Genomic DNA, 15,568 nt, shown 5'->3' on the forward strand with positions numbered 1-15,568 from the left:
TCATGAATAAACCATGAAACGTAGTGCCTACAGTCTTCTCTTGGGTTGCATCCAGTTCCAACAGCCTCCTCAAAGAAGATAGGGCACCGCGAGTGTTGCCTAAGGGGCAAAAACCCAGGGCAGAAAGTCCATCAGGACGTCACCCCGGCTCATAGAACTTAATTTCTGTTTGGGACATATTTGACATCAGCTCCTCTCTCCTGTGTTCTTGGTTTTGGCAGCTGGACTGTCAAAGTGGCCCAGAGAAAGTTGGGGAGTAAACAAACTGAAAGTGTAAAAGTAAGATGGAGGAAAAGTGTGTCTTTGAAAAGGGAGGTCCACCTACTGTCCCCAGTAGACTTTTCATCCTTGAGTCCACCGGAAGTAAATAAATGAAAAGACGACGAGACCCTGATTGTGTACGTCTAATACACTGTAAAGAACTTATGGTTATGTGAACATTGTCGACTTTATGCAGATGACAAAAGACAATTTCCGTGCCCCTGGCGGTTCCAGGTGACATTTTTATCTGCCCACTGTCCTAAAGATGCAGTCGTAAGATGCCGCAAGTAACTTTCTGTTACTTCTGTTCTGAGCTTCCTACTTACACTCACGCTTCCTGCTTCGTTTTCTGGCTCCTAACTATAGCGGCTAACTCTGCGACAGCAGACTGGCTACTGTCAAGAGCAGAAAACAACTGTTAAAAAATACCAATTTGAACAAATAACCTTGCGTTAAATGTCCAGTCGTATAAGTAGGCTGGTTGTGTTACATACGGATAGAAAGAAGCTAAGACTGCACGCCAGTTTTGAAGCGTCTCGCGGCTCAGAGCTCTCTCCACTAATGCCCATCCAAGGCTCACGCATGTTTCATCTCCTTTTCTATCATTCTCCTTCTTCACCCGCTTTTGTTCTTCCGTCAACAGGATTCTTTGTTGTTTCTGTCAATTCAGCACCTTGAGCCATTTCCATCACGGGGGATAGATAGCGGGAGAACTCTAGTCTCTTCCTTGTTTTAGTTACGAAATGGGTGAGGCAGTTGCTTTGTGCTGTGAATAGAGTCTTCATTTTGCCGTTAAAACAAAAACACGCCCCGGTGGCAAAGAGAATAACGTGGTGAAATCAATAATCAAAACTTATAGGGCAACAATATGAGCACGGCTGGTTCTTCTCAGGCAGCCCTTGTGGTGTCATGTTTACTTGGACTGCTCCAAGGTGTATAACGATTTGTAAAGGAAGAAAAAAAACACTTTCATTATAGATGTAATTCTGATTCAGCGTGAAACCTTCCTCTGTGTCCGAAGAGGTTCAACAGTTCTGTGTGCTTATGAGAAATATACAAACGGAAGTGATGTGTAGGTGTTCGACCTGCTTCACAGCTGCACCGGTCGGGTTCCTGTTTTCTTTATGTGGTTACCAATATTTACAGGTGGCTGGAGGAGGTTACATCCCGCAAAACATCTCTACAATTGTTCATAAATTTAGGTCATCAATGTGTGGCGCACGCTGTTCAGCCACTTTTATTGTAATCGAACATGGCTGGAGTTACTTGCCTGCTTTTCGTGCTTGTTTCCCGAGTAGCTACATATCAATAGTCCAGATCCATTTTGCTGTTAAGACTCAAAAGGTGTCCAATGGGCTCCTGCAAACCTTAATCAATAACCTCTGCTCGTCGTGAATTCTTTTCCTGTTGCCTCTCCTGTTATAGACACAGAGTAATGGACTTTGCCTGCGGAACCAAGCATTGATTGTTTTTATGTTCATCTCTAACCAGTTAGACTGGACAGAGATGAGGCTCAAGTCGACGTCGAATGCTCACAGTGTGTATCCTCGCAGGGCTACGATGATGGATACGGTGGAGAATATGACGACGACAGTTACGAAGCCTATGAGGATAACTACAGCAATCAGTCGAAGAGGTGATGTTTATTTACGAATGCTGGATTAAAAAAAAATAAAAAATCTAGTTAAAGCAGTTTAAGTCAATCAACAATGTTTTTTAATCCCCATCTGTCCACTGTCATTTGCCACACAGCATGTGAAACGTGTCTTATCACCACGTTTCTATTTCATCACTAAACCCTGTGTGTTCATTAATAATGAGTTAAGACGTCCGCTTAAATCACTCTGTTTACTCACAACGTTTATCCTGAACATGAATTGGAACGCTGTATCTTTATTATAAGATACATATATTTTGTTATCACTGTCAACAAAATTCCATGACGAAGATGGAGAAAAAAAAGAAAATAAACAATGGACGGATCCAACGAAGAAGTCTTATGTAGCAGAAAAGCTTATTCCCCTGCGAGCACAGAACCCAACTGTCATCCAGAAACTATTAAAAACACATCATGAATCTGCCAGCAAATGCACCATTTACTCCTGTTTGAGTAAGGCCGCTCAAAACAGGGCCAAAAATTACTCAGCCTTTTTGAAAGTGAAAAAATATATTTTAAGATTGACCTTTTTAGCAGAAGGGTGACATAATTTTTTTGTGATGGGATAAAAGGGAACATGCCAGCCCTAACCTGAAAATATTCCTTTTTTTTAGTATCCTTCCACGTAGAAGAAGAGCAAAAAATATAATAAAATGTTGCTTCATTTTGACTGTGACGTTTCCACTCTGTCTCATTTTAGCATTTCAGAATATTACGAATATGGACATGGAACCGGTGACGAATCCTACAACAACTACGGTAAGGAGAGATCATTCTGTACTCAGCTGAACATCCCTGATCCAAACATGGGACACAAGCATTTTAACAAACACCCTTGGACCTCATTCAAATTCCAAAAACATCTCGGCCACACAATCTCGGCTGCTGCAGCGCTGATATTTAAAATATGTTTGACAGTGGAGAAACAAAGGACAGAAAGAAGCCTTGTGGTTCCAGACCACTTCTAATCATCCTCACCCAGGGAGCCGCTCCTGCATGCTTCACCCTCCTCCCGCCTTCCCCGCTATATGAGCTGCATTTGACGAGAACAGTAAATGTGCCGGTGCGAGCTCAGGGGGGCTGACCAATGCCCGTTGTAAAAAGGGTTTGAGTGTTTTGCCTTTTGAATATGTGCCCTCATAGGCTTATTCCAGAAAGGCTGCTACTATGGCTGAGTGACCTCGGCTGTGCGCACAGCACGGCTGTCAGGTAAAAAGAAATATCATGTATTTCGACTCAAAAACGCAAACTGCCCAGGAAGTCGACTTCTTTTTTCAATAAATACACAATCAAAAGTCTCGAAAATAAACTTTCAATTCAAGCAAAAGTGGAGCTATAAGGTTGTCACACGACAGCGGCGATGGGCTGGTTGCCACGGCGGGTTTGCAGGCTCATTCATTTTCAGCACAATGAATTGTGCACTGGGGTGTTGAGGTCAGACCAAACCAAAACCAAGGGGGCAATGATTTGATTTTCTGCTCCATAAACACTTTCTTATTTGGAAGCAGTGCAATGTGCCATGCAGCAGAGGTTGGCCATCTTTATGTAATTTGGCTCTAAGGGAGGAGCTGCTGACAGTCAGTTCTCAGTATTGGTCCGGCAGAGGGCACAGAGCTTATGAAATTAATTTTCTGTGGAGAGGGGAGCCTCTGCAGTAGCTGGGATAGAATTTGCACGCTTGAATTTTTCTTGTCTTTGGCTAAATGGATTGTGAGAGGCAGCACGCGACACCTGAGCTCACCGTGTGACTTTGTGACTTGAGCTCTTTCAGCTGCAGCTCTTCGACAATGTCTTTTTTGAAACTGTTTTTGCAGAGGAGGAGTGGCCGACCACCCGTCCCTGTCTCAAAGCCCCCATCTTACGGCTGACGAGAGGGGGCTACAGGAAACATCCCTATGGTAGATACTGAAGGTGCTACACATATGTGAACCCCAAACTTTTCTTTCAAAAAAACTGTTTGTATATATTTTTTAATTCCTCATGAAAGGTTGTAACTTTTTCGTCCGTCTCCTGCAGAAATTGAAATTAAAAAAAATAATCCCATATAGCACGTCAGTTCACAAAATCTAACATTATTGCATAATTCTGTTTTTTTTTTTTTATAAATGATTGAGTCATTTCATGAAAAATACAGAAATTCAAAACAATGCACAGGAAGGTTACCCTTGGCTGTTTAAATGCCTTTCAATCCACCTCCAAAGAAATATAGCTATTCAAGATTTCTGACATTATACAGCAGATCCATACGTCAGGGTCTCCGATTTTGACAAACTAATTTGCATTTACTGCCTTTAATGCAGTGACCAAGGTTTCAGATAAGACTACACAACATATCTTCCACATTATAAGTCAGATCATAGAATCGTCTTCCCGTGACTTGACAGACATGTTGGAACTGGACCATCATAGCGGTCATTTGTCTTCACACTTCACACACTACAAGACACTGATTTCATTTTTCACAGCAAAACTTTTCTTTTATGAAGTCGAAAAAATTTTCGCAAAACAAATCCTGCCTACCTAATTTTAGGTCGGCCAAAAAGGATTTATAGGCAGGAAGAGTCTTTTAACAGCCAAGAGGCAAATGTGACGCTTACAGCAAATTTAAAATGATCTTCTTTCATCTCCTTCACCTATCTCTCCACAGTTCACTGATTGGTGGCTCTTTACCAGACAAATATCCAATAGCTCAAACTTAACCGTGTGAGATTCTGACTGGCGTAACGTAATCCTTATTTTTTTATTTTAGCTGCAGATCAGCATTTGATTGCAGAGACTTCACTTCCTGTTTGATTCCAACTGGGCCTTGATCTGGAAAAAATAAAGTGTTATTATGGTAATGGCCGGAGAACCACACGCTGCTCCGAACACTAATGACCTGATAAACTCCATTAAAGGCATCAGATGGAAACCAAAGTCTAAAGACCTGAATGCAAAGTGACTGAAGTGACTCAATGTCCCGAACGTTTGTTTTACACGTGTTACGTTCAGAAAGCTAAATCCGTCCTCAAGTTTTCCCCATAACTGATTGCTACTAATGTGAGACTCTGATGACTTCATGGTAAAACTGAGCTGATAGGACAGACTAAAGTTAGCCCAAGATATATTGTGATTTTAAATATACAAGATGTGAGATCGTAATTGTGCACAACATATTTTTTTTGCGGGGGTGAAAGCAATCAGCAATTATACAGTGTGTCATTTATAAATGCGTGCTTTGTTCTGTGTGTAATCTGTATTTGTACATAAAGCATTTAATAAAAACAACATAAACCCTCAACGGTGTGTAAGACTTCCTAAATAGGTGGCGATGGAGCTTTAAACTGCTATTCCTTCCCTACAGTTTCTTAACCTTACCGAGAAAAGTTTGAGTTTCTTGTTTCTAAAACCTCACGTGTGCTTTCAGGTCGCAGCTAAGCCGTTTCATAAAGAACGCCCTCAGCCTGTCCCAAACCAGCCACTTGTTAAATATTCCTGCTCGTCGTCCTTGAATCTCTTTTCCTTTTTATTTAGAAAAACGAATACATTTCTTTTCTTAATCCATCCTCGGAAGTTTGACTTCATTAAACAGACACACTGACTGTGAGAATGATATGGAGTTAAAAGAGGTAAGAAGTCACAGTGCTATCACAATAATGTCTCAAATACGCTCAGCGTTTGCAGCTGGCTCGTGGAGGGCCGTGCCGGATTTCCACCCTTTTATATCTATCAACTCATCGATGTGTCTGCTAACACTCTCTCTGCCTTTCTGCCATTTAACCTGACAAAGCTGTACGGTATATGCACTGAAACGTTCCCGTGCTCCAAACGTCAAAGCTGAAGTCCATTTGGCCATTTGAACTCTCTTCTGTGATTAGTACACCCGAAGCCTGGCTCTCTTTAGGAGAGTAGATCACGGGACTGAACGGAAGACTAAACACTAAGCAGGTAACCCTAATAATAATAATGACAACAATAATGCTCATTTAACCATCAACTGCTAACTTCCACTTAAAAAAAAGTAAACCTGCCCTGTTTAACCCCAAATAAATGCACTGTTGAATTAAAATCCCTTTTTTCGACCGCTAACTAGATAGTCCACGAGGAATTCAGCCAAACTGTGATAAAAGAAATAATACATGTTTAATAAGAGACACTAAAATAATGTCCTGCAAACTAAACATCACACCAGTGACATAAATAAATTTGCTCAAAGCTCCTCATAAAATGTCATGATATTTATAACACCTTGAATTGGTTTACTTTTTTCACAGTGATGGAATATAATGACTGTTCAGTGCTATATATTGTAAACGATGCATGCATAAGACATCGCATGCAGTCAGCCAATACGTGTTTATTATTGATGATATAGAGGACTGACATATTCTTTATCGTACTTTTCTTCCCCCCCATGTAGATGAGGAGACAATCGGTCAAAGCAGAGGCGAATATAACAGGTGAGTGGAGGAGGAGTGGGGTATTATTATTATTTTTATTATTATTATTTATATCTGGATTTTACTCTGTAGCACTTTGAGATTGCTTTTAGCTATGAAAAGTGCCCTATAAATAAAATGTATTATTATTATTATTATTATTATTGGGTCACTATTGTCATAGGCTCTACTGCAAGATATTTTCAGATTTGTAATATTTTTTTTAATCTTCACTATCGTCACTTGTGAGTCATATTTAATTTTAACATTTAAATGAGACGTAATTATCAGAAATTTAGCAGGTTTGACTCATTTGGCCTCCCTGGTACAATTCATTTTCCAACCCGGACGCAAAGACCACAGAGCCACAGTTAAAAATGCAGTGAAACTGAAAATGAGCATGTTTTCTTTCTAAGGTCAAATCATAGTTCAAGACTCAACATCTCCATTTATGTCATGAAGAACACTTGTGACTCGCCGCATGAACACACATAGGAATGATTCGTTGACATATAATTCCCATGTCTCACAAATTCAACATTAGAGCTCATTTACATCAGCTACTGTACAAGCGTTACAGTACGCAGTTTTTCTAACTCTGACAGCTCATTAAAAACGCGCAAGATAAAAGCATAGATGTGCAAATAAGTTTTCTAATGCTGCATTGTGTTTAGAAATAATGATCTTCAACTACTTTCACAGTTTAGGTTGCATAGTGACAGAAAATGAATAACTCCGCAGTTAAACTATAGTAATTAAAACATTTATTTTTATCCACCTCGCCAATTATTGCGTACCTTTTTATCTTTAAAACAAATGTATAATCCTCCCTGCTGCCTCTGTAGTAGTCTTACTGTATCGCTATGTGTTACAAGTTATTTTTATTCTGTTGTAAAGCTGTGCAAATTACAGCTACACCTGATCCCTATGGACAGATGTACCTGGTGCACTATTCATAATTCATGCTTTTTCTACTGATGTTTTTCCAAAGGTGCGGTTCTTTTTAAATAAAAAATGTATTCAGAGGTAATTGCACACTTCAGTGGTTGTTGCTTTTCTCCTGTGAGGCTGCAATAAGGCACTGTCTTGTATTTGTTACAAGTGCAAAGATGCCAAGATTTTCCCCAAGATGATTTAATTTTAGTTTTTTTTTACAGCAATACACTGAAACAAATGTGTTGATTTTCACCTCAAACTCATCTAGGTATCTTTTAGAGTCCTGTAAGGACGATAACAAAGCAGAGGAACAGGACTTACTGAGAGAGCCTTCAGAGTTGACAGGATTCATTTTCAACATAAATGCCCTAAAATCAGTTTTCAAATTGAAATGAGTGAAATGCATCAGTAATTACAAAAAAATGAAGATCTTACGACTTATTAACATTATCTGTGACAACAGGGATTTCACAGTTTCAAGCGTCACAGTGGCAACTGTGTGCTTTGTCTTTACTCTGAACCTGTGAAATAAAAGAGATCTTTCTGCAAAAGAAAGATCATTTTGATTAATGAACAAGTTCTGGAGGAACAATCTGGGTGGGTTTTTTTGGCTGAAACAGCGTAAAAGTGCAGACTGAAAGTACTTTTATCTAAACTTTAGAAAACGAATGCCGCAACTGAGACACATGGACATAAACAAGACAGTTTCCATCTGTCTTTTCATATATTATCACATAATGATGAGCCAGTTGCCTCAAACATAAAAAACAAAAACAAAAAAAACAATTGGCGTCTGCTTTACCTTCCATATGGTGGTATAAATAATAGCTATGCATAATGGGTTGAGCTGTTTCAACAGTGATGCACAGGAAACATTACTTGCCAGAGTCATACTGTGCTGGTTCAGTTGGGTTGTACAATTACGTTTAAGTCTCACTGCAACATAATCTCACTCTCCGGTAATGTGACATGACTCACATCGTGCTCCTGTTGCGTTTTTTTGCAGAATACCATTTTCTACTTGTGCTTCTTTCCAGAGCAGAAGGCACAGAAACCCTGCAGCTCCCAGAGGACTGACGATTGTACTGAGCCATCAGACACATTCGGGTCCTTCATCAGTCAGGAAAGTAGCTTGGTATGTATTTCAAATTGGCTGTAAAGCTGTCTGCAAGGGAAAGGATTCATTGTTGAGGTTACGGGAAGAATTACCGTGTCAACTTCAATGCAAAATTAACAAGATGTTTTCAGTTTGCACTGGCAATACATCACGTCGTCCTTCGGTGCATCTTTCATTCTGTTTTCTCAGGATAACGCGGTTGCAAATCAGCGGTGAGCTACAGCAGTGTACTATTTATCAAATAAAAACAAGAACGGAGCGCACACCTGGGCCAAGGCTGAGCAATCCCCCACCTATTTGCTGTTTCATACAAAAGCTGCATTGCCATCCCATTTTCTTTTTTCTAAAATGTTGTGTATTTGCGAAGATATGGCTCAAAGTATCAAGTTTTGCCCTGTCTAGCAATGGTGGAGAATCTATCCATAAAAATCCTCCCAAAATTGAATCAGTTGTCATGGCCCGAGACCTATCTTCGATAAAAAGGTTCATAACTTTATGAGTAATCGCGGTGATAAACAGACAGACAGACAAACAAACAGACAAACTGAATCTCATAACCTCCTTGGCGGAGGTAAAAATGCCATTGACAAATGAGTGTTGATTAAATCCAGTTTTGCTGTGAGTGAAAATAAAGATAAAAAGATTTGTGATTACCTTCCTGGAGTTGAATGATTACCTCCGCCAAGGAGGTTATGAGAGTTAGGATTACTCAAAAAGTTATGGACGTATTTTTTGCGAAGATACGTCTCAGCCATGGCAACAGGTTATTACATTTTGGGAGGGATCCAGATCCAGATCTGAATCTAGGAATTCTTTGAAGGCTTCTTCACCATTTGCAAGATAGGGCAAAACTTGACATTTAGAGTCATATCTTAAAACTTGACATTTGGAATCATATTTTCCCAAACATAACATTTTTAAATGATGTAGGTCAGATGGATTGCAGGGTTTTGCTGCACTCTCTGAGTGCTCTTGTAGTGAATGATATAATTTCCTCCCTCTCTAATTTGTTTAAAACTTGTGTTCATCTGCACCTCTGAGTTGGAGAACATCAGTGTTGCTGCAGACTCTGTGTGTGCCAGTGATGTTGCTGCAGCCTTTGCCAGAATCGCTCTCAGATCCATTCTCATAACAAGCCCGCTGCCAGCTCGAATCCAGCCAAGAGCCCAAATCCCAAAGCCCACCATACTGATGTAGATACATTTCTTAAAGTGAATGCCGCTGATAAAAAAACTCCCCTCCCGTTCAGATTACAAAACGGATTTTTTTTTTTTTTTTTTTAAGAAGCATTAATCATTGTACATCTTTCTTGTCTGGCACAAAGAGTGGAGTCAAGACTTTGCAGCTGCCTTCACATTTCTATGCCATTAGTCCACACATGGATTAAGTCTGGGGCATAATAAAAAAGTGACAGCTGTCTGTATTGTTGGTTTTCCAAGTTTATCACCTTTGGCAACACTGTTTATGTCGCAACAAGATATATATATATATATATATATATTTTATTTTATTTTATTTGTCTATTCTGGTAATGCTCTGTTTGTGCAAATGCTCCCGTTAAAGTAAAGATGCTTTATGTTTATAGTGACTTCTGTTTATTGTTCACAGAGACACATTTGGACTTTGGACTGGAGAGAAAAGATGATGAAATATGAAACATTATGCAAAAGACTGACAACTGACTCACAGGTGAGGGGTGGTGGTATCTGAGTGTTAGTTACTTAACAACAGTGTTACTTTTCACTTTTACCTATCGCAACATACTTGGTGCAGGAAAATTGCAAGATTTTTCAACATTGACATACGTTTCTCTTGATAATTCTCTTGACAATACCCAGGGCCCAGAGTTCGGTGCTACACCCCTGCACGTATGACGTTGGTAACTTATCTCCCTGCAGGAAAGTTAATACGCATATTTCTGAGATGGTGCCTGTGAACTCTGACACAGTGATCTGAAGAGAAATGTGGGAAAACATGTATAATTGAAAACGGAGATGGCACCAGAACCATCACATTCCGCAGTCATGTCATGTTACCATCTGCTTATGGGTTCAGTCTGGCTAAGGGAAAGCGACAGAGACATCCTCGGATATGCGACACACCATGCTCGCTAATTCAGTCAACGGCCGTATGAACAAATAAAGGATGGCAGCGGTCTCTCTCGCGCCAACTCCCGTGCTCAGTGCCTTATTTTCCTCGAATAATTGCACCTATTTGTTCTTAACAAGACAATAAAAACCTCATTCCGGAAGGTTGAGGTGGGAGTGCGAGGTGACAGTCTGCGTCCGTCTATCTCCGTCTCAAGGACGACCTGATTGTCTCTGGCTAAAAGCTGCAATCTCCATACGGAGCGTCACCCTGGATGTCAGACGAGCGTTGACGGATTATAACCGGGGGATTCATAAAGAGACAGTCAGTGGATCTGGGGGAATTACTGTACTGCACCCGAACAAAATGTCAGACTCGGGGGCTGACAGAGCTCGCCGCATATACAAACTACTGCACACCAAGGACACAATGTCATTCATCGCACATCCTCACAATCAATTTCGGCACACGTGGCCATGCTTCACACAAAACCAGCTAGGGATTATTTTATAGACAGAAAGGAAAAGTTTGACATCTGCACATTAGACATCCAGTCTTAGTAATCCAGTCTCAATATGGTCTAAGCATTATTTGCCTTTTTGTTGTCCTTAGTGAATTTCAATATGAAGTGCATGCTTCTCCTCTGTGTTGCAGGTTGGTAAGCCTCACGAAGACAACAAGAAGTTGCGTTCCTTTTGGACAATAAAACTTTGCACTTGTGCTCATGCTACTGTGTCTCATTATTTGGCATGTAAAAATGTCCCTGGGTTAACAAACGTTCATGACAAGCAGCAGAAAAAGCACTATAACTCGTGTGTAATTTAAGACATGCGGGGGTTTAAGCGTTATGCCACTTCTTTTCAGTTTCCTCACAATGATATTGCGTCTTTTATTTTGGCCAATGGCACGGCCAAAGAAGACACACTCAGAGTTGGAAATATACTCGAAAAAGCTCGCGGCTGCGTCTTATTTCCGCCGCGTCGAGAGGCCCTTGTCATCCGCCGGCTGCTGTCGTTTCCAACCCGAGTGCGCCCTGTGTCTGTTCCCAGCCCACTAATAAATGGTTCACTTAGTGCTGCCAACATGAACATGTTAGTTCATTAAGCTAGTCAAGCCCTCTGCTGCCGTTCTGGCCCAGTGTCACAGCCACTTTACGAGCCCAGCCCGCCGCCGCCTCCCGGATATACTTCAGCCGCCAGTCATCGCTCACACCTTATGTCACTTTCTGAGTGGTAGTCACAACGAGTGGCGCCATCTGCCGCTCTCCATATTGGAGATTGATAGAAGCCACACAGGGCGTCCCCGTGGTTCGGATAATTGTTCATGAACGCCTTCTCTCAGAATTTGTTTGTTGATATTTGATTTGCAGAACAATAACTCGATGGCCTTGTAAACGGAGCACTCCTCCAGCTCCCGTCTGGATGTTCAACTTGAGCAGCTTGCGGCCCTATCGAGTCAGAGTCAGTGCGGAAGATCATCCGCTCCTTATCTTTTTGTGGACGGGAGAGGGATTGTGTGAAGCGGCTCGCTTGTCTAGCAGAATCGTTTCATCGGAACATGCCCCCCTGATTCTGGCATTTTGTTAAATTCGTTGGCGCCGTGGCATACACTCCGCGCAGCCTGTCACACGGCACGGCGTTTATCTTCCTTGATATCGCTTGATCTAAATATTGGAAATACAAAGACGCCAAAGTGGGTCAGGATGTAGGCGAGTACCCAGAAATGTTCAATGATGCAAAACGGTGCATGGTAATAAGTCGAACACACAGTCCCCCCCCCCCCCCCCCCCCCCCCCCAGCCAGGGACAGCTACCTGAGCAAACTGAGGTCTGTGTAGACAGCTGCTTGATGAGCCAGAATAGGGAATGAGGGCTTATAATCACCCGAGTCTGAGAGGGGCTCTTCACCAGCGCAGCACTTGTGATGAAATGCTGTGCAGAGTCAGAGTCCTTGACGTGTTTTGATGATTTTCATGTTGCTTCCCTCGCGACAGCCGGCTGGGATCTGAGCCAGGTGACAGAAGGTGAGGATGTATGGCTGGAGCTGCAGTTCTTTTTTCGGGAAAGTTGTGTGCTACTGTACACGGCACTGATCTTAGCTCTGCCCCCCCCCCCCCCCCCCCCCCCCCCCCCCCCCCCCCCAGCTCATTAGAGCTATTTTGGGAGAGATGAATAGTTTTGACACGTTGTGTTGCAGCGCACATTTGGATAAACTGAGCAGCAAGTGAACGGGGCTAACTTCCTTCTCCGCTGACGAAGTCATGTCGCACACAACACCTCCAAACAGATGTAGTGCTGGTTTGATGCACAAGATGTTTTTTCGGTTCGTCACATTGTGTTTTGCAGGATGAAGCTGTCCTTGAAACTTGAATAGTTGTTTTTTTTTTATTTTTTTATATTCCACCAAAAAGAAAGAAAAGAAATCAATTTCCATCCGTTTTCATGAGCTTCAGCCGTTTGGGCTCAAGGTCTAAAATTGCCTCAAGTCTCTTTACGGGGAGAACGAAACCAATCTTCTCTGAATAATGTCTGAAAAACAAACAGAGGAGTCTGAAATCTCTTCCCACCAAGGGTGTTTTCATGCATAATGCAGATACAAGCTGCTAAATACATCGAGATATTCAGATTACAAACAGCTATTTATGAATACTCATGATATTTCCGTGGCAACTGGGCTTCTGTGGACCATAAAAGGCGGAAGTGAACAGGATGAGATGTTTATATGCCTCAATATTCGGGCTGATGATGGCAAAGTGATGCGCAGCTCATCTTTTTCCATTAGTCGGACATGTACAGCCTATGTTTCACAAAATCTAAAACAGGGTTTAGTGCTGTGTATCGTCTATAGTTTATTTGTCCTCATTGCCGACCAAAGGTAATTCCTGTGATGCTGTCCATAGTGTGTAAAATTATGAGGATACAGAATATGTGTATGTTCAATACAAATTGAGTAACAATGAGTCTTTTTATTTCACTTATTTCGAGTAAGTGCATTGGACGCACTTGTCTATATGAAGTGGATTAAACATCAAACAGCTTATGGTCAGTGAAATATCATGCAGCGGACTTCACTTAAACATTCACAGTACGATTGCATTACATTCATTTCCGGGCTTAATCCCCTAAAACTGTGTAATGACTGAACTTATATATGTGTGTATTTGTTCTGCATGTTGTTTTGAACTTGTCACAAGTCGCACAGCTACGTCAAGTGTGACAATTCAAATTCTCCCTTGCCCTCAGCTGCTGTTTACCAGCACATGAATCCTCTCACATTCTCAATGCTTTCTTCCGCCTCATCCACCGCCGGGCGTTACGGCTCTGATCTTCTCTCTCACCGTTTCACAATGTGAACTAAATGCGAGTTATTGTTTTCCGCTCTACCAATCACCAAAGTCCCAAACGTCCATTCAGCTCAGGAACTAAATCTAGGACTGCCGTAAAAGACGACACACTCCACAGTCTGTTTTTTCTAGCTTTTATTTTTTTCTTCCACAGCTCATAACCCCCCCCCCCATAACTTATAGTGCAAGATGCAGCGTCGGATAAATGCCTCCAACAGACGGGAGCGTGATGTGCCTGTCAAGATTCAGAGTCACGGACGTCGCCGACGGAGCCTTTTTTTGGTTTTGCCCAGATTGTATTTCCTTTCACAGCCGAGGAAATACTGCGCAGTCGTTGGATGTGATCGGGATGGGGGACAAGTACCTACGGCAGCGACTGCTCAGAGGACGAGGTGATCCATTTAGCCCGAAAACAGTCGTCCATTGATTCAGCAGTTGGCTGTCAAGTCAGTCAAGGTCGGGTCTGAGTCATTTCGTCCCTTTTAATGAGGAGCATATGACAAGAGCCCGCATGTTCTGTAGGGAGCTCCTTACAGCCGTCCAAGTGAAGTCGGTCAGAAGTGTCACGTCTCTCCAGAGGACAGCGCGCGCTTTTCTCAGGGACTCAAGAATCAAACAACATTCACAAACTACGGTCAAACATGATGAAACCGAAAATGTGGGGAAAAAACCCAGTAAAAGTTTGTGAAACAGAGGCAAAAATATAAGTGAATACTGTCACGCTTCTGCCCCCATGAAGTCTCGCAAGACTTTCTTTGTGGGCTTTGTTTTATTTAGACTTCATGTCAGTTTCTTGATGCCTTCGTTGTTGGTTCCTGTTTTATTTTGAAGTAACTCTCCTCGTGTCTAGGAAAGACCAGTGTACCCTATGCTAAAGGAGAAAGGAAAGGAAGCATTGAAGCTCCTTTCCTATTCATTTACAGAATCCAAACAGCTCTTGTCATGGCTGCCGATGAAATACTTCCGGGTCTAAATACCCAAAATGGAGTTTAAAGATGAATACATTTCCTTTAACCATCATCGAGTGTTGCTTTTTATTTGCTCTTGGCTCACAATGAAATCATTTTATTTGTCCACACAATTCCCTCCTCCTCGCAACATTTCCAGTGTTCTAAATGCATATGATGATGATGACGACGATGACGATAAGTCTACACATCTTGCCTGTTTTGGGCCTTCACAGTAACCATCATTCCACAATACAGTCATGACCAGAAGAGGCAGATATCACTCAATTATTCCTGCGCCGCTGCTTTTGTTTCTTTGGTAAAGTGCCCCGAGGGCTGCCGCAGTAAGCCGCTGAAGTCGATTACGGGGCTTACGTTCACCTCACCTTATCAGCGTGGCAACCCCGCGGGGCCGTAGTAGCACTTTGTCTCGGACTGATCCTGAAAATTTGCAGCAATGCCAGAACTGCATGCAGAGCCACTCGGATGTTTTTTTCTAACCAATACTTTTCTCAGTCCTTCGCTTCAGACCATGATGGGTGAATGGGAAGAAAATGTTGATGGGCTTTATAAAAAGATAATATGCCATAAGTTTATGTGAATGTGACCACTTTTAAAAGGTCAGTATTTCCAGACCTCCAGTTCGATGTGGTTGTCTTGCAAAAGAGATTCTGTTTGCTCAAGGGCAACTGGGTATGAAACACAATTACAACAAAAAACAACTAATTGTTTGCCCCTTTACACCTCTAAGTCATTTGAAGTATTGACATTATGTTCCAGGGTCAAAGTGATGTAATGATTA

General features: G+C 41.8%; 1 protein-coding gene across 12 annotated transcripts in view; it reads left to right on the forward strand.

Moving 5' to 3' along the window:
* Window positions 1-11,197, forward strand: part of khdrbs2 (KH domain containing, RNA binding, signal transduction associated 2) — a 54,702-nt gene extending 43,505 nt beyond the window's left edge. For 2 of the 12 annotated variants that reach the window (XM_047335298.1, XM_047335306.1), the window contains 6 exons: window positions 1,815-1,897; window positions 2,619-2,677; window positions 3,733-3,816; window positions 6,318-6,357; window positions 8,279-8,407; window positions 9,998-11,197. In XM_047335298.1, the coding sequence (XP_047191254.1) occupies window positions 1,815-1,897; window positions 2,619-2,677; window positions 3,733-3,816; window positions 6,318-6,357; window positions 8,279-8,407; window position 9,998 (396 nt within the window). In that variant the 3' untranslated portion in view covers window positions 9,999-11,197. Of the gene's footprint in view, window positions 1-1,814; window positions 1,898-2,618; window positions 2,678-3,732; window positions 5,199-6,317; window positions 6,358-8,278; window positions 8,408-9,997 lie in introns of those variants that run through there. The other 10 variants (XR_007031643.1, XR_007031642.1, XR_007031644.1 and 7 more) reach the window with 10 other exon arrangements.
* Window positions 11,198-15,568: the final 4,371 nt, after the last annotated feature.

The sequence above is a fragment of the Scophthalmus maximus genome, chromosome 10 (assembly GCF_022379125.1).
Source record: "Scophthalmus maximus strain ysfricsl-2021 chromosome 10, ASM2237912v1, whole genome shotgun sequence".
Classification (NCBI taxonomy): domain Eukaryota; kingdom Metazoa; phylum Chordata; class Actinopteri; order Pleuronectiformes; family Scophthalmidae; genus Scophthalmus; species Scophthalmus maximus.